At 29.8% G+C, this 25,951-nt stretch overlaps 1 protein-coding gene across 1 annotated transcript in view; it reads right to left on the minus strand.

Annotated features, from left to right (window-relative positions):
• Positions 1-25,277, minus strand: part of LOC107063629 (glutamate receptor ionotropic, kainate 2) — a 46,443-nt gene extending 21,166 nt beyond the window's left edge. The window contains exons 1-2 of the mRNA XM_015315539.2: positions 24,932-25,277; positions 11,714-11,829 (exon numbers count right to left, since the gene is read on the minus strand). Coding sequence (XP_015171025.2) covers positions 11,714-11,810 — 97 coding nt within the window. The 5' untranslated portion in view covers positions 11,811-11,829; positions 24,932-25,277. The remainder of the gene's footprint in view (positions 1-11,713; positions 11,830-24,931) is intronic.
• Between the last annotated feature and the right edge of the window lie 674 nt (positions 25,278-25,951).

The following is a 25,951-nucleotide window of genomic DNA, read 5'->3' on the forward strand; positions in this document are numbered from 1 at the left end:
ATATCTTTACTTTTTACGATGTTATAGTTGTAGTAATGAATTTTTCTTCGCGTATGTAATTCTAGCAGGAAGAAATTGGATGGACGACGAAAAAAAAAAGGATCAAGGAAAAACAGATTTCTACTAAATTTTAGGATATCCTTTGGGTAATGCTTACTTTCTTCGCCCTTTTTTAAACGTCCGTTCTATCGCTTGTACAATTTTTCAACGTGGATTTTACCATCGTATAAATTCGACCGGTGTGTTCATATTTTTACGTATTCGTTCGTTCTAGTTTTGTATGGATGTGTTCCTGAAAAATTTTGCGGACTAAAATGAATGAGGAAAAGAAAAGGACAAAAAATAAAGGAAAGAGAAAAAAAAGAAAGGGAGAGAAAAAAGTTTCATCGAGGCTTAAAAAGTTTAGAAAACAGCATTTAACCTTCGTGTTGAGATTTCGTGGTAGTAACTGGTTAAAAATAAAAATGTATATGTATTCTTTTTTATACTACGAGGGAAAAGAAAAAAGAATAAAAAAGATATACGGAAGGAAGGAAGGAAGGAAAAGAAAAGAAAAGAAAAGAAAAGAAAAGAAAGGTAGAAGAAGAAGAAGAAGAAGAAGAAGAAGAAGAAGAAGAGAAAAAAATAAATCGGATAAAGTAAACGCCTCATTTAAGCTCGTGTACGTTTTCGCGATAGGAAATAAAAACCAACGTTGGAGTTTACATGGGTGACATGGTTTTTATGATGAAAATTTTTGGTCCACCTACACTTTCGTGTATACTAACTACATGTATTACCTGTAGTATATATCTATACACGTATACTAATACACATATGTACAAAGATATATGTAGAAATAGTCTCATATTCCATCGAGTTACTGGGAGACAGATAAATTTCTGTCATGTAACAAGCTCAACGTTAACTAAATCGTTCTTCGAATGTGTCTATAAGCGTTATATGTAACGTTACAAAGCACAGCTATTATTTATTACTCGGATATTGTGTGAACATGTTACGAACGATATCATAACGCTTTGCTTTTGACAAACGTTATCGAGCTTGTCTCCGATCAAACAGATACCACTCTAACTTTTTTTAAATTTTGTATTCTTTTTATTATTTTATCTTTTTTGCACGCTTTTTTCCTGTTTTTATTTTTTGTTGTTGTTGTTTTTTTTTTAAGTTAATTCTAATTAATACCATATTTGTTTTTGCCGTTAATAACAAACGTTTTTATTCCGCAGAATATTAAGTTGTTGTATAATTTCTTTCGCATCCTTTTTTCTGATAAAATTTCTGATAATTTTCTTTTTTATTTTGTTGCAAATATACAAAGTCTCTATTAAATGGGAATAAGTTATTGATTTATTGAAATATTGTTGATAATAATGATAGATAAGTTTTAATTATTATTTCAATACATTAATTTAATTAAAATATATTAATACTTTTAATATCGATGTATTAATCAAAATATACATATCGATTTAATTAATGTGTGGAATTAAATTAATTGCATTACAAACAAATTAAATTATTATTTATAATTAATTATTAAAATAAATTTGTTTACAAAATTCTGATGATTCAAATTTAATTCTAACATAAGACAAATATTATATTGCAAGGAATTTAATATTTTTGTTAAATGATCGTCATAATTGTTTTCATTTTGTTTCTCTTTGAAGTTAATCGTTGGTTACCTTAACTTTTTTAAGAATAATTATTATTTCAAGAGTTTTCGCTGCTACCATATATACATATCCACACACACATGTATATATACATAAATACATTAAACCAAGTAGTATCCTGCAGGAACACTATTTTTCCACGTTAACGTTTCGCTAGTAGTAAAAGAAAAGAATAAGAAGAAGAAGAAGAAGTAAAAGAAAGTAGCGTTTTCAACGAAGAAAACTCGGTTCTTTGTCTTCGCAAAAATTAAAGGAAAAAGTTCGCAGGCACAAAGGGAAAAAAGGGGAGATGTTAGGGGATGTTGGAGATGAGGGAGGAAAGAAGGTTCGGAAATAGGAAAGAGTGGGGAGTGAAGAGGAAGGAGGACAACGATATTCTTTCATCGTGTAGTAGACGTCGTCGTTGTCGTCGAGCTCGCTTAATCTCGTTTTCCTTAAAAATACTCACAACTTCTTTCATGCTACCCGTTCATGGATTTCATTCGTTGTATTTTCTTTTTCCTTTGGTCCACGAGCACGAAGTTTTTCTTTTCTTTCTTTTTTTTTTTTTTCGGTTTTTACTTATTCTTTTATTTGATCTTTTTTCCATCCCCTTATATTCGTTCCTTTCTTATCCTTCTTGCTTGCTTTCTTTTTGTTTTTTGGTTGTGCGTTATCTTCAAAAAATGGAATTTCGAGTTTCGAGAGAAAGAGTGAGAGAGAGAGAAAGATAGACTAAAACAAAATTCCTTTTGCTTATTTTTGAGATGAAACTTCTTAGGCAACGGTAATGATAAAATTTTATCAAATGATATTTAAAGAGAAGGAATATTATTAGTCTGATGTACCGTTCTTTTCGAAATTCACCATTCAACTGACTCATTATTCTCTATACAAGTCATTCGAATTTCTTTCATTGATTTTTGTTTATCTATAAGATTTGTATAAGAATAAATTTTATTTATTATGAATATTATTCTCGTTATACATATGTAGCCTTCGGAAAGTCATAAAAACAACATTTAATGCTAAAATCAAAAAGTTATAATCTTAAATTCTCTTTATTAGGAATATTGTTATCGTTGTACACATGCGGAACGTTCTTAAAGTTATGTATACAACATTTAATAAAAGTATTTTGATAAAGGATAATGTGTCAGTCTGAAGGTGAATTTCGAAGAGGACGGTGCTCGTCAAACTCCGTGCTGTTAGACAACAGTATATGTACATTTTCTTCGACTAAATATCAATCATTTAAGGTATGTAGCACATTCTATTATTTTTTCCAATTGTTTAAACTAAAATTCGTTTATTTTAACTTTCCTGCTCAGTGGTGAGTTCGAGTTGAAAATTGTCATTTAATAAAATATTAAATTGAAATTATTTAATATTCTAAGTATATTAATAGATATATATTTCGTATGTTATTCTTACATTAATAGGTATTAAACTGATTAATATTAACAAAATATTTAAATAACAGTAAAAAGATAGGATGATCAAGCAATTGTTAGACATGAAAAAATCGAATATTCCTCTTGTTTTACAAACATATACGATTTTAAGATATATAGAGGTTTCTTGTACATTATTTTCGTATTTATTTAATTCACTAATTACAAATAAAACTTTCCAATTAAACGCATTTACTAATATGTAATAAAGATATATTAATATTTTTAATTTATTTCTAAATTGTTATCATTTTAAATATTATGTCAATAGTTTTCCAGGAGAAGTCTAATAAGCATAACGGTGTACGATTTAAAAAAACATTCATTGTTCATGTGAATCAATTGATTATTTTCTATATGCTATTACGGTTTCCACTGTTAACGCGCATCCTATTTACTTTTTAATACTTTGCGTTCGGTTTCAAACATGATTTTCTCCTCCCCGCTTGATTCCATCCCTTCTGCACCCATTATGCAGCACCATGTTTAAGCGTGTACCATTTGGCTAGTCCTTGTGCGATTTGTTGGTACATTAGAAATTACTACTACGTGTGGTCCTTCTTGTAACAGGTGTATGTATGTATTCATGTATATTGTGTATATACGCTTGATATAATCCTACTCTGAGCTTCTGTTCTTATAATGTACTTCTTCTATTTTTTTTTCATTTCTTTTTTTTATCTTTTTTGCTCTCACGCAAGCAATTTTGTCCCCCTTCCGGCGTTCTATTCTTTGTTAAGAACTTTCATCTCTTCTACGTTGATCTTTTCAATGAATAATTTAATGAAAAATTAATGATCCCTTTTTTCTCTTGTTTAATTTAACTTTTTACCTTTTCTGTGTTTTTCTTTCTTTTTATCTTGTTTAAATTACGTAATACGTTTCAATGAGCATTGGTCGTTTTAATATTTCGTTAAAAAAGAAATTCGAATTAATACGAAAAATAAGATAAAGTTTTAAAAGGATACAATTTTATTCGTTTTTTTTTCTTTTTTACATACTTTCCATTATTTTGGTATTATTTAATATAATAATAGTTATTAAATCATTTTATATTTATGTATAGAAACCTTGAGAATATAAAGAACAGTATGTGTTCATAACTAGAAAATTTATTACTTGTTAGTAAGAAACAAAAAAAAGGAGAGAAAGAGAAAGTGAGATAGAGAAATAAGTACCTTTTGCAATGTAAAGAATTATTATCTCGTTGTAACTTTAATCACTATAGCAAAAGTATACTGGACCATGGGAGTATGCGAAACGCAACGTCAAGTGGTGTTTTAATTAAACTTAGAAATATTACTTGTGCATTATAGCTAATTTTTCTCTCTCTCTCTCTCTCTCTCTCTCTCTCTCTATTTTTTTCCCTTTCACTAAAATTCACGATAGACAAACTGAAAGGGAGGGAAAGAGTGACTTGCTAAAGAATAAGAAGAACAAAAGAGGAGATAAAGAGAGGAGAGGGTTAGTAATAGGGGGGAGGGGAGGAGTAAAAGGGAGTAAAAGGGAGTTAGTGAGAAGGAAGAAGGGATGAGTCGGTAGGACGAAGTTGTTCGTCGTGTCTTATCTTTCGTCCAACTAGGATACACGAAAGAAGTTATACGAGAAGCTTTACGTGACAGAAAGACGTAACTGGAAGCCCATTATTTTTCTTAATACCATAAGCTTTAACAAGAACATACCACACACGTGTGTACGCACACACAAGCATGTATACATATGTACAAATAAAAATAATCAAGAGAATAATATAAAGATGAAATAAATGATACTTGTTCTGAGAATAAAAAAGAAAAAGTAAAGGGGGGGGGGAGAGAGAGAATCATGTACATAATTCGACGATAAACTATAACATTTAATTGATGATTTATCCATTGATATCTATCGATAGTTTGATAAAACTTTATTGTTATGTTCAATTACAAGTATAATAATAATAATAATAATAATAATAATAACGATGATAAAGTTTCTCTTGTTAAGGGTGGAGTGACAAGTGTAACGACGTGGAAACTTAATTATTTTCCAAAGTAATTATTGGGAATTGAGAAATTGATAAAAGTGAGATGGTAAACAGACAGATGCATGAAGTGTTAAAAATTGTTATTAAAAACTTAGGTCTTTCTTTTGGTATCTCAAAATTAAGGGAACAAATTATCTTTTTGTATATTACGATATTGACGTTATTCTTATCTTCAAGTTTTAAAAACGATGACAGTTTACGAAAAAAACTCGATAACTTTTTAATCTTTTTTGTTTTTTAAAGAATGACAACACAACTAAGATTACGAATAAAATTGTATTAGTTATTTTTGTGTTGATAAAAGATTGTATGTATACCGAAGACGATTTGCATTCCACGTCTGACGTTTGCTCGAAGGATTTTTAAACGATGTGTGACTTCCCTGTATACGTTGAGTTGGAGAATAAAAAAAAAGAATAAAAAAACAAGTAAAAGAATAGAAGTGTATCCTTTTTCGTGTAATTTATGCGAGTGTATATGTATGAATAGAAAGCATGGAGGTATGGAGGCAATTTTTAATTCTCCTGCCTCTGTCTTTGTCTTTCTTTCTTTTCCCTTGTTTTTTTTTTTTTGTTACGTATATGCTCACCCTTTGTTATTTACGTGAGAATGAACTCGCCCCACATGCGATTTACTTTATTAAATATTACAAATTAGTTACATTGTTCCTTTAATAATAATAAATCCTTTATACACCAACATGAATACATTTTCGAAAATCTTTTTTTCGCCCTACACACTTATAATACTTGCATATATATATAATGCATGTGTGTGAACGCATATTTATGTACGCAAGTATACATAAATTGAGTTGAAATATTTTCAGAATTATTTTTCATCTAACTCTCACGCTTACAAGATGATTATTTTTCTCCTACCGATATTCCAAAGTGAAATTTCATGCACTCCGTGTGTTTGCACTATTGCGATCTAAACGTAACGTTGCTTTACCTTGCCTTTCTTTCAAGTATTCCAAATGAAAATATTTTCTGTACGTGCGTGCGTACGTGTGTGTGTGTGTGTGGGTGTGCATGCATATGTATAAAAGAAAGAAAGAAAAGTCTAAAAATTTTTGATTTCAAATTACTATGCTAAGATAATGTGTATGCATTCGGTATACATTTCACGATAAAAATGTAAACGTTTATACGGGGATTTTGTAGTAATGTATGTATGTATGTATAACAAATAAAAGATAGAAGCAATAGCTTATTTTGAGTTACGAGAAAGAGAAAGAGAGATAAGAAGAGTGAGAATTAAATTAGATAGATTTTAGAAAATCTAGCATGTTCGTCGAACTTTTGATAAAATCTAATTGCAGCACCTGGAAACAAGCAACCTTTCATACGTTGTATGATTAATTACGCTTACTTAGAATATTTGCCAATGAGAACATGTTTTTTCGAACTTTCGTTAAATTGATAATGAATTTATTTTCTATTCATTAATGCATCTATTCGATTGGTAAAAATAGTTAACAAAGAAGGATGTGTTGCCTATTATCAGGCGTACAATATTTGTATGCAAGTAATACAAGAAAATTTAATCAAAACAATTTTCGCTCTTGAACTTTTATTTCAAATTTATTAATTTGTTGGTTTTTTATTTCTTTTTTTTTTTTTATCTCTTATCGTTTGACAGTTTTTACACGAATGTATGTATATACATGTATGTATGTATGTACATTCGATGTCATAACTCGCATGTTTGTACGCATTTTAACGAATGTATTTCGTAGAATGCTTGTACGGAATGTGTTAGCAGCGTATTTTTTGTCAGGTATTATAAATTTCAACGCTCCGGGGAAAGCGTAGGTATTTACCGTGCGAATTTGGGTTATATTGTAGTATGATTGGTACGAAGATAGCTAGCTAGCTTTTGCGGTACCGAGAAAAGTTAAATATTATATTCTAAATTGAACGTAGTGCTTTATATCTATTTCTTTCTTTCTTTGTTCTTATTTTTTAATAATAAGAACAGATAATTAATCTATCAGATCGTTCAAAAGTTATATGTATATACATGTGTGAACGTATGTGAGCATAAGTAGAAACTATGGTTCTATCATAAATTACAGAATGAAAAACTTTTAATAAAGGTAAAAATGAAAAAGTACTACGACTTGATACAATTCCTTCAACCATTTTTAAAATACTCTTTTGATTTTCATAAAATAAAAATATAACAAAATTACTAAACTACTAACACGTTCAGCATACTTACGAATTATTTGGGTCGAGTAAAAAGTTCCTTTTATATTTTTTTGATAGATGGCTTTTTACGATTACATAACTTTGATTTTATTAATCGAATTCAATTTTAAAGGTGATATATGTCATATTGAATAATTTACAACAACAACAAAAAAAAAAACAAAATGTAAAGATATTTGTTTATTCAGTTAAAAATTATTGAGTATTGAACGTGTGTCAAAATAAAAGAAGAAATTCAATAGGTACACATATGACAATTTTACTATTGGTAAATCAATTTGTGATGTTTATAAATACGATTCAGTATTGGTATGAGAAACAAAAAACTTATAGGAGCGTTTTTAATTTGAAAATTTTGATGACAAGGATGTACCTCTCGTTTTGATCGATAAATCGGTAGAAAAATTCGATGAGAATGATGAAAACGATTGAACAAAATCGGCAAATTAGCAATTGTGATGTCGTTAAAAATCAAAACACCGATTACAAATCATTTGAAGAATGAATATGCAATACAAAAATACGAAAAAAGAACATTCATTTTCCATTTATATTAAAATGCTAAAGAAATATATTTCATTCGAGCGAATATTAACCAATAAAAGTGTTTTGTTACGCGGAGGAAAAATTAAAAAATAAAAAAAAATAAAAGAAATGGGTCACTTTTATCATCAAGATGCGAAATAGAATTATATTTATGTGAGAGGTATCCTTCTCTCCCTTTTCTTTCTTTTTTTATCGCGTAATCGAACGAAACGAGTAATCTGAATGATATTTTTCAGCGTTAAACCGTGACTAGGTAGTTACCCGAGGAAGTAATGACTTAAGCACTAAAGTCAATCGGAGTAGAGGTAGAAAATGGTTTATGGGTTTAAACCGTAGAACCACAACGCGAATAGAATCCTTATTTACCGTACCGATACGATCGTAGACTAGCAATTTTATCGGATCGTTCTCCTCTCTATGGGGGAGTAGAAACGAGAGGAAGGAGTGAGAAGGGGGTGAAAGGGAACGTTCACCCCCACTGTTTCTGAACTTTTCTGAACCTCTATAGCCGGTAACTCTCGTGACAATGACAGTTTTAGTTCTCTTGTATCGGTGTTAGTGTACCATCGCGATACTGGATTCAGTCGTTTTTGCTAGGGTTATCGAGAAAAAGAGAAATAGAAAGAGAAAAGAGAAAGGAAAATAGAAAAAAGGTAAAAAAGAGAGAGAGAGAGAGGGAGAGGTGCTTTGAGAGCGCTTATAAAAGCGCGTCTCGTAAAATTGCGACAACTGCGTCGCCAATGGTTATATCTATTGTCCTGGTCGAGTCACAGTACGACTATACTCTTTTCGAAATGGACACTAACGTACGCTTATCCTTCCAACGACGTTGCAATTTCCGTGATTTCAACAATTCTATGGGGTTGAAACGTTTTCTTCTTCCATTTACAAGCCTTCCTTCCTTCCTTCCTTCATATTTTTTTTCTTCCTTTTTTTTTTTTATCCTACCTACCTCTAGAGGAAAAGAAATAAAAAAAAAGCTTTTTCGTTGCGCTCGTTGCATTTCTATTTCTCTCCATTTATTTATTTATTTTTCTTTTTTTTTTTTTTAAATCTTTGTTACGCGTATACCCTGGCAGGACTTGAATACTTCGTCAAGAACGATGATAGTACAAATTGTTCGTCTCTCTACTTTTATTTCAATTTTACAATGCGAGATAAAAAAAGATAGATATATATATTTCATCTCATTTATTTCTATAAATTTTTGTTGTTTCTTTAATTTGTAACTTCATTAAGTTATCGTTAATTAATGTCTTTTTACGATGTCGTGAGTTATTTTTCATTAACACCCCGAGAACGAAAGAAGGAAATAAACAAGAAAAAGAAAAGAAAAGAAAAGTAAAGAAAAGAATAGAAACGAAAAGGAGATAAAAGAAAAGGAAAAAAGTAATAGGAGTAGGACGAGAGACGGGTGAAATCGTTCGTTTATCTCGAGAAAGATAACGTTATTTTAAATATATACACGTACGTAATACTTGAAAGGCGTTTCTGAGGAAGAAAGTTGGTTGGAAAAAGGTTTTTCTCTTTCCTTTTCTTTTTTTTTTCTTCTTCTTCCTTTTTTTTCGTCTGTAGGTGCAAAAGAGAGAAAACTATACCCAACTAACGTAGCTTTTTTGTAATCTACGCGTATCCCCGTTTCTAAAGTCCTTTCTACTGTTACTTTTCGTACTTTTATCTTCGGTCATACATAATTTACACGACACCCCAGGCTAACGTCATGTAAGTCCACGTTGTGTTTAAAGTCTTTTCTCTCTTACTCTATCTCCCTTTTTTTTCTTTCTATTTCTCTCTCTCTCTCTCTCTTTCTTTCTTTCTCTTACGTTTTTTGTCTTTATCTGGATCGTTTTCTCTTTTATTTTTCATACGTTCGGATTTGTTCTTTTATTTATTCTCTACGGAAATATCAAGCGCGAATAATTTATTCAACCATAATTAACATTCTTAATCTTTAAATCTAAATGTTTCCAAGTAAAAAGAAAACACATAATTATAAATATTCTTTTCCTTTTTTTTTTTTAACAGGAATATCGCATAAATATTATATTTTTTTTAAACATTGTAAAATCGTTGAAATATTTGTTTCATTACGTAAACATCGTTTTTAAGTATACATACTGGCTGTTATATCGTTAAAATTGCGTCACAATTTTCTTCCATCTTTCTTTATATATCCTCCGTCTACTGTATATGTCTTTCTCTGTAACTATATATATATAATACATATCGTGGAATTTGTCGAGTTTAGTCGACGAAAAGCAGCATATTCTTGTATTACATTCAATCCCGTGTACGTTTATTTGTGCATCGGTGTGTGTAAGTAGGATGTACCGAGAGCGAGATTCGCTTATGAAAGTCATTCGTTCTTCTCTAAATATTTGGTTATTTTCATAACAGAGAGAAAGAGAAGATAGAGTAAGACAGTCTGAGAGAGAAAGAGAGAGAGAGAGAGAGAGAGAGAGAAATTCAACGAATTCAAGGATGACAAATGCAGATTTCTTTGACGTGAGCAAAAGAGAGGAACGTGACTTTGGCCAAGCAGCCGCATAATATGTCGATAAAGATTGCACTAGAAGGAGTTTCTGTTCTATCCTGTAACTCTAGCAAGACTACTCCTTACATTTACGTATATATATATATATATATATATATATATATATATATGCACGCATATGTGCACATGTTTATACGTACATATATGTATATAGATATATGTGCTTGTATTATAGATATGGTTTGAAGAAGAGAAGAAAGGATACAGAAAAAGAAAGATGGGTAAAAGGGTTCAACCTTCTTTCATCCCGTCTTCTCTTTTACCCTTCCCCCTCCCCGTTTCTTCCTTCTACCACTCCCACTCAAGACGACGACGCCTCGAGTGAACTTGAGAAGCTTTTTCAGATTTCTTCTCTTTTTCTTATTCCTATTTCTTTCTGTCTTTTTTTTTTTTTTTTTTTTTTTTTTTTTTTAGATATTTCTCATCATCTTTTCCTTTTTTTTTTCTTCCTCTTATTTATTATTATTATTTTTTTTTTTTTTTACTATTGATTGCTCTTTTTTCTTTTCATTTTTTGTAATTTTTGTAATTTTACATGCTCGAATTAGCGCATAATTTAATATCGATTATAGAATTTTTAATATTGTTTATGTTTGAAATTTGATTTGTTATTAATAGTTTATGATATATTGTTTAAATTAATCATAGATTTTTAATTCAGTGTTGTTTACCTTCGTTATAGTTTAATCGTAAAATTTTTATTATAGGAGATACAAATATACTGTTTAAGATTTTCTTTTTTTTTTTTTCAAGGAGATAGAATCATGTGAATCAAATTGTTTATGTTCTATATTGATAAAAGAAAATAATTAGAGTAATAAAAAAAAAATTCTATTCGTAAGTAAGTTTATAGGATTATTTAGCATCATTTTTAATATCCTTCATATCTTTTGATTGATACGAAAGATTCATCATATTTTTTAAAAATTTTTCTTTATTCTAAATTTATGTAAAACTCTTTTCATAATTGCTTAATCTTTTTTTATTTCATTTATAATGTTTTTTTTTTTTTTTTACCAATTACGTCTATGTAAGCTTTGATACACGACGATGCAAGAAATGGTTTTGTTAATCTTACTTTACCGCGGTCTTTTAATGGTTTATTTTCAAAAGGATATAAAATTAAAACGAAAAAAAAAATGTTTAGCATAAGATCGGTTAAGGCAGAGAGTTACTTATTAAAAAAAAAAAAAAAAAAAAAAAAAGAAAAGAAAAAAATACAAAAGAAAAAAGTAAGAAGAGAAAAGAAAGTAATTGCTTACCAATTTTTATGGGTCGAGAAGCACCTTGATTGTATGGGAGCAGCGTTAAGAGAGTTAACGCGATGAAAGGTAGAACGTTGCGTCGATACGAAGCCATAATAGATAATGCTGCCAGTCTGTGAAAAGAGAGGATATAATTTTATTAAAGCAATTTATTAGTAGAAACGTATTGGACGTTCACAACGCTTTATGAATATTATTTTTAACACCGTCATACATTTAATCTTTAAATAGTTTAAAAGAAGAACTGTATCTCTCCTGTTATAACTTATTAATCGAACTTTGTATGCTATCAGAATATTTCATTTTTATGAATTTATTACGCTTTTATATATTTTTCTTTTTCATCTTTTTCATCTATTTATTTCTTTTTTTTCCTGTGCGTGTGTGTATGGGTGTGTGTGTTTATACGCTCGAATCGACTTTCCTACGCAATATGAATATTTTAATTTGATGAATTATTATTACGCGTGGGCAGTAATCTTTGCTTTTTTTTTGTTTGTTTTTTTTTTTTCTATCTTAGTTTATTTTATCCTATTTTTATTGGCTTTTAGTTTTTTCTTTTTCCTTTTTATGGTGAATTTTTTTTTTTATTTTTATTATTTTTTTTTTTTTTTTACATACATTTCAGATAAAATCATGAATTTTGTAAAAGAACAGTGGACCCTGGAAAACTTTACTCTTATTCACAAACATATTTTCTTTCAACGATTTTTCTGTGGATATTTCGAAAAATCTTTCATACGAGAAATATAACGTAAACAACTCAAGATTGATAGCTTCTTGCGGCTTGATTCATCCCATCAGATATAGGGTCGAACACGCGAACCTATCATTCTCGATCTGTTTGCATGTAAATCTTCAAGGAGATCTCCGCGATATAAGGTTTTCACTCGTTCAACAAGAGATACGCTTCTTTCCACGATCTTGGTATTTTCATAGGTAAAGAAAGATTTGGTCAAATATTTTTTTTATCGATATTTTATTTATTCAAAAATAAGAAAATCAGATCACAGGTACCCTACTCTTAAATAAAAATTATTATTTAATAATTTACGCTAAGAATGAAACAACGAAACAATTGGCACGAGAAGGATCATTTGATTTACTTTGCTAAAATTATTACAATCAAAATTCAAACATATTTGTTTTCAAATTGAGATTATATTATAAAAAAATAAAATGAATATACGTCTATAAAATATTAAATCTTAAACGATAGTGTATCGATTAGAAATTATACGTAATAGTATTTGAAGTAGAAAACAAAACGAGTAACATTCGCTTTTGTTAGAATTTTTCTAATGAAAATCAACAAGCACAACATTATAATAATTTTATATATATATATTATTTATATAATAATAAAATGATTAAACCCGAAATAACTAATAGCATAAATGTAATTATTAAAAAATGTATTTTTCTCGAATGACAAGTTCAAATCTCATCGAATAAACGATCAATTGAAGGTGTCTGTTTAATATCTAGAGAAGCCGTTTAAAATACACATGCATGATACATCATCAACATAGACATTTGTAGCCCTTGGTTCGTAATCTCGAGGATGAAGACGACTATCCAAGACAGTGTGGATTGTCAAGATGTAACGATCACAGGTCAGGACGATCAAGTTTGTAATTACAAGAGAAGCCTTGCTTCTGACGGTTCACCGTAAACGACGACAACGACGACGGAGAGTACATTCTGTTCCATCTACTTCCGGTGAGAGACATGCACTGATATATACACTGATATATATGTATATATATACACATGCATATATGCGAGTATATGAATGTGTTAGTTAGAACACAGAACATAGAAAAGATACTAACACCAGTCAACCAATGTCCAAGTGTCGTAGTGAGCAAGCAGCTGTAAGGATGCAATGGCTGATGGCACGATGACACCTCAGTTACACCCCCTCTTCAACCAACCCAACCTCTCTACACCCTCTCTACACCCTCTCTACCACTTTCCTTCCAATCCCCTATCTACTCTATTTACTCCTTCTCATTCTCTTGTTCCTTCTATTCCCTTTCTCTCTCTTTTTCGCATAGAGACTTTAGTCTTTAGTTCAGTCTAACTCTTCGACGTCAAATATTCGCACGTTCGATGCTCTAGTTGATCGATTTGATTTTATTATATTTTTTTATTTTAATTGATTGTTCTTTCTCTTTTTTTTTTTTTTAGTTAAATTTAATTTTTTTTTAAATAATATTTTCAAGATACTTGCGATTTTTATTTTTAGATAATAATTTTTTATTTGTGATTCGTAATAATAGTGGTGGTGGTGGTGGTAGTGTGGTGGTTGTGTTTATTTTTTATAAGTGAATTTTAGTACGTTGCAGTTCGATGTTTGAAACCAAACAAAAAAAAAGGCAGAATTGTCAATGTTTAATACGAGTCGATTTTCCTTTTTTTGTTTTATTTCTCTTCTTTTTTGTTTATCTTCCAAGGTAAACATAGAGAAATCTAGTTTGTTTGGTTTAGAACATTTTCGGCAATTATAAATGAGTATAAAGTAACGTTGATGTAATAGATTCGTGGTTAGCTTCTATGCATAATGAAATTGTCGAAAACGTCGTTAGAATGATTTGCATCGTGTACAATAGTTTTACGGGACGTCGTTGAAAGACTAACAGGTAGACTTTCAAAATTTGCCTCGGTTGTGCTCTTTTAATTAAGGCCTTCGCTAATTAAATTCGTCTCCTAATTAGATGCAAGGAATTCCGTACCACAACTCATCTTAATTTATTAACTTCGGAGAGTTGGAAAAATAATATGAAGGATAGTTTTATTTAACGTATGAAAAAATTCGACTACGAAATCACCGACGAATTGATCCTATTTTTATATTATTTATTATTCAATGCTCCAAATCTTTTCTATTGTTTTTATTTTTTTTTTTTAATTTTTGTTCGTTCGCTACCAATGGAAATAAAATATCGATAGAATTAAAATTCGAAACTTTTGATCGATACTCTATCTCGTTATAGTTTTTGTTTTTCCATATTCACCAGTATAACTTTTAATTGTTATTTTGTTATTGGCTAGAAACAACATTTTTAATATATCAATTTTTTAAAACCATTGTGAAATTATATGAAATAATATTATACGAATGAAAATATAGAGATAGTTGGAATAAGTAAACGTAAACATTGTTTCTTTCATTTTTTACACGAGTCACGTTGGTAATGGGAATAAAACAATTATAATTATTTTTTATTCTTTCATGAAAAAAAAAAAAAAAAAAAAACAGAAAGAAAAAAAGCATTCCGAAAGCTAAGCACAAAAAGAACTTTTCGTGATTAATTATCTCGTGTTCCTCGGTTAACAGGTTAACAATGCAACATCGTGGTACGCGAGTGAACCGGGAGTGTTGTGTACCGATAGAAAAGAAGGGAGGAAAAAAGAGAGAGGGGAAAGAGGGAGGGAAAGAGAGTGTCATTCAAAAATACTCCTGTACGAGTAATAACCAGGCAGTAGTCAACGTTACTTTCCGGATGTATGCATCAGTGCCACGTTTACGATCATAAATGTCTTCTTGATAGAGTACCGCTGGAATAAAACCGGTAATTTCCTTTTCGTACCTATATACACGTACTATATTTGTAATAGAATTCTAAATCTTAATCTACGACAAAAACAAAAGAATAAAAATTGTATAATTCACGCACGTGCGAGTTGTTATGAAATTTTTTTTTTTTTTTTTTTTTATATAATTAATGAATAATTCAGTAATGTTTTTGTATGTTTTTAACAAAATTCTAAAATAATTTACAAAAATAAGAGAACATACACAGGCTATTTTGTTATGTGTTATACATATTAAAATTAAATGTGTTCTTGGTTTAATATTAAATGTAAACAATTTTAATAAGCATAAGCCTCACAGATAATATGCGTGTTTTAGAAGTTATAATGCAAAAATGTGGAATTACATTTTTTAATTTAAATTTACACCAAGAGTATACGCACAATTTTTGTATGGACATTGCGATATGAGTTCATAGTTGTAAGTGAGGAGAATTCGGTATATAATTAAAATAATAAAAATAATTATTGGAAGAGATTTTAATGAGGGTCAGAATTAATTGATAGAATACGATCCGATACTTGGACGCAAAAATAAAGTAATTTCATATCCATTTTTATTTCTCCATAAATTTTTACTTGGAATTTATCTCTTTCTTTCTCTCTCTCTCTCTCTCTCTCTGTCTCTCTTTTTTTCCTCTTCTATGCACGAACGAACGATAACGGAAATTACAAGATGAACGGAGAGTAGTATTCTCATGAAAGGAAAGTTCCCGATAGGGTCAATCCGTACTCTCGCATTACGACGCGACGACAACGTGGCAGCTTCGTTAAGTAAACAAGATCATAAAGCAGAGATAGTTTAATCAAACGAAAACGATCGTTAAACTACGTACTATATACTATACCGGAACTTTGAATAAATATATGTAGTAGTATATATTTCTCCAATATTAATTTTGGTTCTATCTATTAAAAATAAAAATATATAAAAAAATATAAAAATATAAATATTAATAAAAGTATAAGAAATAAAAATATAAAATTTTATTTATTTCTTATACATTTTTTTCCTTATAATTATTTAGTCTCGTTTAATTAATTATTTGTTCATTTATATTATCTCGTTCGATCTTTTCCTTTGATTAAAAGATGAATAATAAGGAAATAGAAATAATAAATATTATTTTTTATTTATTTTAACGAATGTATTATTGAAAATAAGAAACACGGAGATGGAAAAGGGATAGAGAAAAATGAAATAAAATAAATAAATAAATAATAAGAGAGTAGGATAGAAAGAAAGGAAAAAATATCCCGCGCCTTTTTCTTCTTTTTTTTCTCGTCTCATAATTTCCGTTGGATAACGACCGACGGAGTCGTGAACGAACGAACGAACGAACGAACGAACGAATGACAGAACGAACGAATGACAGAACGAAAGAACGAATGAACGAACGATTCGCCATGTTGGAAAAGAAGGTCAAGATGAGAAAGAGAAGCCAAACAGCCGGCTTCGGTGCGACGCGATTTTTATCGGATACAGAAATACCCTCGGCCAGTGTACCCTCTTCGTCGAGAAATCTATGTCAATCCTTCTTAATGATCTCCACTCGGCATTCCGAGTGAGAGATCGTAACGATCCGTGAGCGGTGAATTTGTCTAATTGACTTCTCTCTCTCTCTCTCCCCTCCCTCAAAGCTAACGGATAAGAAGATAAGAGAGAGAAGAGAGAGAGAGAGAGAGAAAGAGAAAGTACTTCGAACTCGATAAATTATTTTCTTTTCACTCCCCTCCTATCTCATTTTATTTTTATTAGACACCTTCGAACCTTCGAGAGAGGGAGAGAGAGAGAGAGAAGGCATTGACCTCTTCTTTAATGTAGATTTAGTATCGAGACCAGCAATTAGCGATGAGTCTCGGTCGTTAAAATTAACATGGGCTTTATTTAGTTATCCATTATTAAATAATCCTTTTTTTTTTTTAATTTTATTTTAGTTTTCTTCTTTTTTTGTTTTGTTCAAATATTTTTTATCAGTTAAAATATTTTCTTTTTTTTTTTTTTACTGATTATGAGCGGTATTAAATTTTGTAGGGATAATAATGATTGGTAATAAGAAAACTTATTTGATAAATTTAATTAGTTGTACCAATTACATAAGTATATTTATTGATTAAGTTTATGATATTGATTTTGATTATAAATCTGTGGATTGTTTTTCGAAAGATTTCTCATTAGAAATATATTTTATTTTCAAAGAAAAATGATCGGATAGAGGATTAAACTTATGCGACAGATTTGATCGGTTGAATAATAACGTATTGACGAAATATGGGTACATTTTTATCAATGTTATTTCTTTTTTCTTTTTTCTACCTGTTCCATTTCTTCTCATTTTTATTTTTTATATTTTAATATTTATTTTCTATAGTTGTTTTTTTTTTTCGTTTCGATCGATAATAATTGCTGACTACCAGCATATTTCTCGTTGGCTCTTAATTCGAACTCGGTGCGTGAGAGTTTTCGCTTGTTCACGCTTGTGTTCCAAACGAACGCAACGTTACATGTGGGTAATAAAAAATGCTCGTGGAGAAGCATCATGGGAGAGACAGAAAGAGAGAGAGAGAGAGAGAGAAAGGTAGAAAATTGTAACACGGAAAACGCAGTGAACGCAAGGGAATTTCAATGCGTTTCGAACAGTGGTTCGAATGGTGATTGATACGCAAGTATTATACATGCTTCTGACGTTTTGTTTGCAAACCCCTATTGCACCTCTAGCCATATTAGAAATGTAAAAAACATGAGAGAGTGTACGCTATCGATAGACATATCTCGATCCCTTGACACTAGTCACCATGTTGTATTCCAATTTTTATAGAAAATATTCTATTCCAGAAACAAAAGTTTTTTCCTTCCATTGTTCTATAATAATATTTTTGTCAGAACTAATATTAAAAAGAAAAAAGAAAATTATTGCGGTAAAAATGATTGGAGAGATTACAATAATGAACAAAAAAATATTAAGGTATGATTCTAATAATAAGATTTGAAAATTCTTCTATTGAATCTATGTGAGAAAAATTAAATAATAATTAATTATACGAGTAATCGAATAATATGAAAATGATATGATACTAATTCAATGTTTTTCTATAGATAATTTTGGGAAATGTTTAAAATGCATATGCGCTTGTATCAAAGAATACAATTTTTTTACGTAAAGTTTATTTATTTCAAATAATTGTATTCAATTAAAAAATAAATATTATTTAAAATTTACAATTGTATTAACAATATTTTAAGATTGTTATATTGAATTTATAAGATTAAATGTATAATAATTAATTGTGTGAATCTTCAAGTAGTTTGACAACAAACATATATTTTTTTATTCCAAATTTTTTTTTTGCAATTTTATATTGACGTCTAATACGTATAAAATTTTATTTAAAATTTGCGTTATATTATCTTATTCATCAAATGTTTTAGAAGTAAGTTTGGATAAGGTAAGATATGTGAGAAAGACGAGAGTACAAAAGGTTCGAGTTAAAGCTTGAGAGAGGCACAATATGAATAGAAGCCCTTACAAGTGTATACGTTAGCGTTTTCGTTGAATATGTAACGTTAAATTTGCGTCTGCTTACGGTCAGAGACTGCATCTCGGACCTATTGAATTCCTTGGAAAGTTTAAATTGGCAGTCTATTTCTCTCGCTTCGTGCCACTTTACCAGAACCTTAAATTTTAATATTATGGAGGAGGGAGGGCCTCCTAATAGAGAGACAAAGAAATTTGTTCACTTGCATCCTCCATTTCTCTCTAACTTTATTTTATTGTTTTGTTTAAAATTAATTTAAATGTTCCAATAAAAATTCATGATAGCATTCTTCCTACGATTAAAGTTAAAAATATTGACAAAAACTTTTTCATATTTTAATTGTAAATATAGTATTATACAATTCTGGTATCGTGTAAAATTGTGAATAATTTTTATTATTTTTATAAATTAAATGTGTGAAAGGTTTTAGATTTAGTTATTATTTATGTAGAAATCTTGGAAATTTGTGTATTTTTGTATAAAGGTCAACGACCTCTTTGTCTAGCTTATAATTAATTTCTCCTAGTTTCATCGTGTCATATACTTTTATACTATAATTCGTAGAACACTTTAAACAGTGTCGGTTGAAATTTAACATAGAGAGAAGTTAATGGTAAAACGTGCATCGAGATTTTACATTATCGTGCCAGCAGCAAAGTGACACAGTAGTAACAGTAGAAGTAACAGTCGGGACGAACGTTACTCTCGTTACCAGTTATATGGCTTAATTTTGACCAATTACACATGAGAACTTTGGTACACAGGATGTAACTGTTTAATGCACAAATATTACATAAATTCGTATCACGCAGAATATTAATGTATCAAATATTTCATAAGATAAATAATATTTTTAAAAGTAATTTTAACTTAAATATTATTAGATTTGAACTATTATAATATTTATTTATGAAAATATTTCTTTTACAAATGATAAGGATAGATTTGTATAAAATTTGTTAAATCTTTTTTTGGGGATTTTTAAAGGGAAAATAAATTTTTGACTCGACAAACGGACACGTTTCAATGGAGCGAAAAAAAATCTCGATCGTAACACGGTCCCCGGTATCGTCTGTTGACACAAACCAGACGATGAAAATTTATACCGCGAAAATAGAGTGAAAATGAACAGAGAATAAGAGAGTGAGAGAAAAAAAAAAGGTATTGAAAAATCGATGGTACGTGTCGAATGTTTTCGTGGTAAAAAACGCTATCATCAAATGGACCAAGTATTTGACCATCAGTTGTGTGTATGTGTGTTTGTTCAGCAGTCTAATAAATAAGCGAACGAGTTTTCAGCATTTTCGGTTTGGTGAAAAGTAGCCAAATTTGTCGAATCACTTTTTCGTTTTACTTGATCGACGTCTATAGCTAATGAAAGTACTAATAAGTTGTTTCCTCGTTCGTTAGAAAATGATTTTATGTTAAACTTTGTTGGTGTGAGACAAGAGAGAGTTGTTCATCGATCGAGCGTAAAACTCAAACGAGACACGTACGTTCGTTTGTTATATTTAGAGATTTCAAAGTTGACTTTGGTACTATGTACATAGTACGCCCCATGGTACGTGTTGATTATTTGACGGTCAATTTCATTCCAATGTGAAATATAATAAATCTAAAACTTCGATTCACACACAATAAATTGTAATATTTAACACGCGTGAATTTGTGGGAACATTCGATCTTATCGTATAATTAATTAAACCATTTTATAATTGGAGTGAACTTTCATTCAACTACTAGATTAAAAAACGAAAATACTTTACTATCAATTAAGTACTTTTGATTACTGGTTCAATTGTCTAATTAATTAATGATAATAATTTAATTATATATTTCAAGCGTGATAACGTGTTGTACACGATAATGAACATTCATTTTCTATCGATATATTTACTATTCAACTGAATGCTCGATCTTCTTCGAAATTTGATTGCCTTATTCACATATACGATACACTCACATATCTATTAAAAAAATTATTTTAATTATACCAATTGGTACTATGCCAAAAGAGTTACTATCTGGTAAATATTCGAGACTTGAAAGAAAAAAAAGAAGTAGAAAGAAAATAAACCAAACAAAGAAAGAACACTAGCCTTGACGAGAAAAAAAAATAACCGAGGGTTGTGGTCATAAGGATTTCGTAATTATCACGTCGATATTCATTATTTAAGCATGTATGGAAGTTCATTATCACTTGATCTTTCTCTCTCTTTCCCTCATTTCGTACATTTTCTCATTCATAGACTTTCGTGAAGTGTCAACGTGTGTAGAAGATCTATGTAGCGTGAAAGATGTAAAGAAGGAAAAAAGTTAAGTTTGTTGGTGGTGGTAGTGGTCGTAGTTGTAGTGGTGGTAGTGGTAGTAGTGGTGGTAGTGGTAGTAGTGGTGGTGGTAGTATGGAAGGAAGGCAGGGAAAGGAGTATGACGAGCGTTTAAAAAAATGTTTCCACAGTATTCAGTCAGTCACGTCGGAGTGCAAACGCTCGCGGCTGTAGTATCAACATCAGCAACTGTATTAGTAGCAGTAACACGCACGAAACTTATCTCTTTCTTTTTCTCTCTCTCTTTCTTTTTATTTTTGAACGTATGTGCTAGGATGTTAGTGCGTAGCTCGTCAAAAAGGGAAAGCTCGCTTGAATTTTGCATGCAAATATACTCGGAAAAGAGAACGGGCTAGACATGTCCGCTTTAAGGACACCGTTGCATTGCAACGAACTGTGCTTGTCGTCAAAGAAAAACTTTCTTTCTCTTTCTTTTTTTCTATTTCTTTTCTCTCTCTCTCTCTCTCTCTCTCTTTTTATCTTTATTTTTATTTTATTTTTTATCTCCCTTTTTTTCATCCTACGTCCGTATATGTTCAGATGTATGTATTAACGTTCACACATACCACACATACGCATATAGGTATACACATTTAAAGTGTATCTTCGTGATATTACGTTATAGGTTGAAAGGTGTGAAAACTGACACGTTCGTGGCATAAACCATTACTTTTTTTATCCTTTCCCTTTTTTGTCGTCTTTTATTTCTCTCTCTCTCTCTCTCTCTCTCTCTCTCTTTTCCCTTTTTCTATCCTCTATTAAATGCTATATTCCTGTCATTCTTTCAAAAATTATACTAAACATTTTCTATCTTTTTTTCTTTTTATTATTATTAAAGATCGAATATTATAATTTTATAATTGCAGATTTGATTGAAATAGATTTTTGTAAAAGGTGGTTATAATTATTCATACTTTTTACAGGTTTATGCTTTTACTACTGATCTGTCTGACTTGAACAGATCTATACCTACTTAAAATCTAAATACTCGTATTCGCTCGCTAACGATTCATTTTATTACTAATTTTATTTGGAATTTTATTTTATAAACTTATGAATATTGTATAATAGATACATTAACATACTTATTTTAATCATCGTATTCAATTTTATTTAATTTTTCTAAGTATTATCGTTGAAATTATTTTAAGTATCTCCCCGATGTTTTAGATATGTTCATAGTGTGCGTGTTTGTGTATCAGTAATTTTTCAAATTTAATTAAAATGGATTATAACAAGTAACACCAGGGACCTACTATTATCACTATATTTATCATTTATTCGTTATGTAGCTCATATTTAACTAAAAATTTCGTTAGGGATTATATTCAATTATGGTGGAATGTTTATCTAGTATCTACCTACCTGCCTGCTTACCTGTTTACATACGTGAGATTGCTTAAAGCCAATTTGATATTTCAATTGGGAATAATTCCAGGCTAATCAATTAGCCAATTAATTTCATACCAAGCGTTTTCGTGGAACGATAAGCATTCTATAATATAATGCGTGTTTCAACATATGGATATTATTCTATAGGTTTCGATAGTTTACTGTTTATATTGCAGTGAACATACACTGAAACATATTTTATCAATATACTAAAATAAACTAAAAATAAATTCAATTATTTATTCGCATTGTTATCGTTTATTGAGCCGAGTCTAAACGATGAACAAAAAATTCGTTAGATTTTGATTATTTTTTAATTAAAAATCACAAATACGTTATTTCTCTTTTTCATGTTAACTTTATACTGAATTACAATGAATTCAATTATTTATTCGAAACGTTATTGTTTATAGAATTTTATTCCGTACGGTACATGCGAAAATTTCATTAAATTTTATTTATTTATTTATTTTTATTATTATTATTTTTTTTTTTTTTAATTAAAAAACATATATAGAGGTGTTCTTTTTCTGTTATGTCAACTTTAGATCGAACTACGTTCGAAGAATCGACAAATTCAATTGGCTGGCTACATTTCGATCTGACTTGAGTATTCACGTTGGTTTTGTTGTTCGGTGATTGTCGAGAAATTGCATATCGTACGATACGTGCTCTCTTGAGAATTTCACAGTATGTATAGATGTAAATACATAGGTATAACGATAGTATGTACGTATACATATGTATACATATATACGTACATGTAGAACGTGATCGTAAGAATAAGAAAATTTCGAATGATTATGTTAGAATGGAAAATGTGTTTTGTCTTGATAAAAATATTTATAAAATAAATATATTATTTCTTACAAAATTGTTCTAATCATAATACAAAATTCCAAGGGTATAATATATTTCTATTTTATTTCTATTCATACTATCCTACCTACTTTACACACAAAATTTATTTTTATATTTATTATAAACTTATGCGTGTTTATTTTTTTCTTTGCATATAAATTTGAATTTGCGTAGATTAGATTTCGAATAAAAATAATAGAATTCAATCTAGGCTGATAGAAATGATTTTGGAAAAGTTTAAATGTAAATCATTTTTCATAGTATTTCATAGGTTTGACAATTGGAAATCCTAGCAAACGTTGTAGGTGTAAATATTTATGTTCAGATTGTAATCGTCGATAGGAATCCAATGAATCACGTCATATAAAACGGTCGATCTCGTTCTATCGGACAACACACATACACACATACACACATACACAAACAAATACACATACAAATGGCTCAATGCTATCTACTCCATTGTGAGGTTTATGGTTCTTTACTGCAAGCTTCCGTTCTTTTTCCAGGAGATTCGCACACTTTCACGGATAACGGCCTCGATAGATTACTCCGTGGAACTCGAAACCTTTTCGTATCTCTTCCGGAGTTACTCTTACTATGTGCAAGAAAAAGAAAGAGAGAAAGAGAGAGAGAGAGAGAGTAGAAATGCTTTTTGAAGCATCGAAGATATTAGAAGGGCGTATGTAGTGAAAGGTAAAATTGATTTTCTCGTTGCGTCACATCTGTTGGTGTCCTTCAAAAAACATAAAATAAAATAAAAAATAAGAGAAAAAATAAGAGAAAAGAAAAGAATTCAAGGAAAGAAAAAATAAAAAATAAAACTATTCGCGAAAAATTTCTCTAAAGTATTATCTACTTGCTTGTTTATTTAAATTACAATAATTTTGTTGAAATTTGTAATCCGTGATAATGTAAAAATATTCTTAAATGCTAAATAATATATGATGAGCTTATCAGAATGTATCCTTTTGTTCATTGAAATAAAGCCGATCTAATTTTCTCAGTGAGTTCGGCTCGGTTCGTGTCGCGTGTTACGAACTGGCACTTAATTACATCCGAATTCAACACAATTAGTGGGGGATGCAGTGAGTAAAACGGAAACACGAGCTAGCGTTTACATTTGGCTTTCATAGATTTCGCGATAGAGGGGAAGTCGTGTAGTGCAGTGTTGTGTTGTTGTTGTTGTTGTTGTTGTTGTTGTGTTGTTGTAGATCCTGCAAATTTTCGATACGAATGGAGAATAATTATGGTATTATGTACAACTTCGTATATTAGATCGAATGCAAAATTGTGCGATTCATATGAAGTATAATATCACATTTTGTTTCACATTAAACATGGTCGTCTCATTTCTAATCACACACACACAAAAGTAATTTATAATGAGTTACCAAAAATATTATTTTAAAATTCAAGGTTTTTATGAACGAATGAACATGACGATGATACTTGAATGATAATGTTATATTAATTATAATTAATTTAATATACCTACCGTTTTCACGATCAGTTTAAAGATGAACGAATGATTGAAGTTGAATTAATCATGCGATTATAATCAGATAAATAATCACTCACTGATTTATTTCTATCAGTTTTTATCGATCACTATTATAATTTAAAGGTTTGATATATTATTTTTATGAATTCACGAACACACACATTGTAGCACATTAAATGTTGATGATATTTTTGGTTTGTTTGGTTTAATTTTTTAAAGTTTTCTTTTTTTTTCGTATGTTTCTGAACGATATATGTATCGAAAGACACATGAAATATATTCAAGATAAAAGTATTCGTTCGTTCTTAGCAGTAGTTCCACTATGCTGATGGCGGCTCTGCCACGTACTGATCTAAATTTGTCGTGGATCAACCTAAATACATTCCACGTCTTCCCTCGTTCGTTTCGTTCGTTCGTTCCAATGAACGTATATATACACGCACGTTCATTCTAGAAAGTATTAAAAATAATATGTAATGGAAAAAAAAGAGGAATTTATTCATATATTTTTTACGTTATATAAAATATACGCTTTTATTTTTATTTTTCGCTTTAAAATATTCTAGGTAAAAAAAAAAAAAAAAAAAAAAGAACAAAAGAGAGAAACCTTCACGTACTTCGAATTCCCGATTTATTAATTAAGAATTTGATTAAAATTTTCAAACACGAACCAATTATGAACGATTCGATTGATAAAAAAAATTGTCAAATGTTCCAATGAAACATAAGGAGAGAAGGAGAGAGAGAAAGATGACCAATTATAAGACTATTACGTATTCGAATTGTCGATAAAACACTTGACGCAAATTAAAAAGTTTACGGACGTTGGTTGACACGAAAATGTTTCTCATTGTCTCGTAGTTTTACTAGACGATGACGAGGGAGAAAAAGAAAAAAAAAAGAAAAAAAAAGGAACAAGAAAAACGAAACGATATATAAAACAGGGAAAGATGAAGTGAAGGGAGAGAAAAAGGGAGAAAGTATGGAAGGAAAGTCGGTAGAGGTGTTCGGAGA

This window comes from Polistes dominula, unplaced genomic scaffold (assembly GCF_049000335.1).
Source record: "Polistes dominula isolate Pdom_NZ unplaced genomic scaffold, Pdom_raw_medaka contig_373, whole genome shotgun sequence".
Classification (NCBI taxonomy): Eukaryota; Metazoa; Arthropoda; class Insecta; order Hymenoptera; family Vespidae; genus Polistes; species Polistes dominula.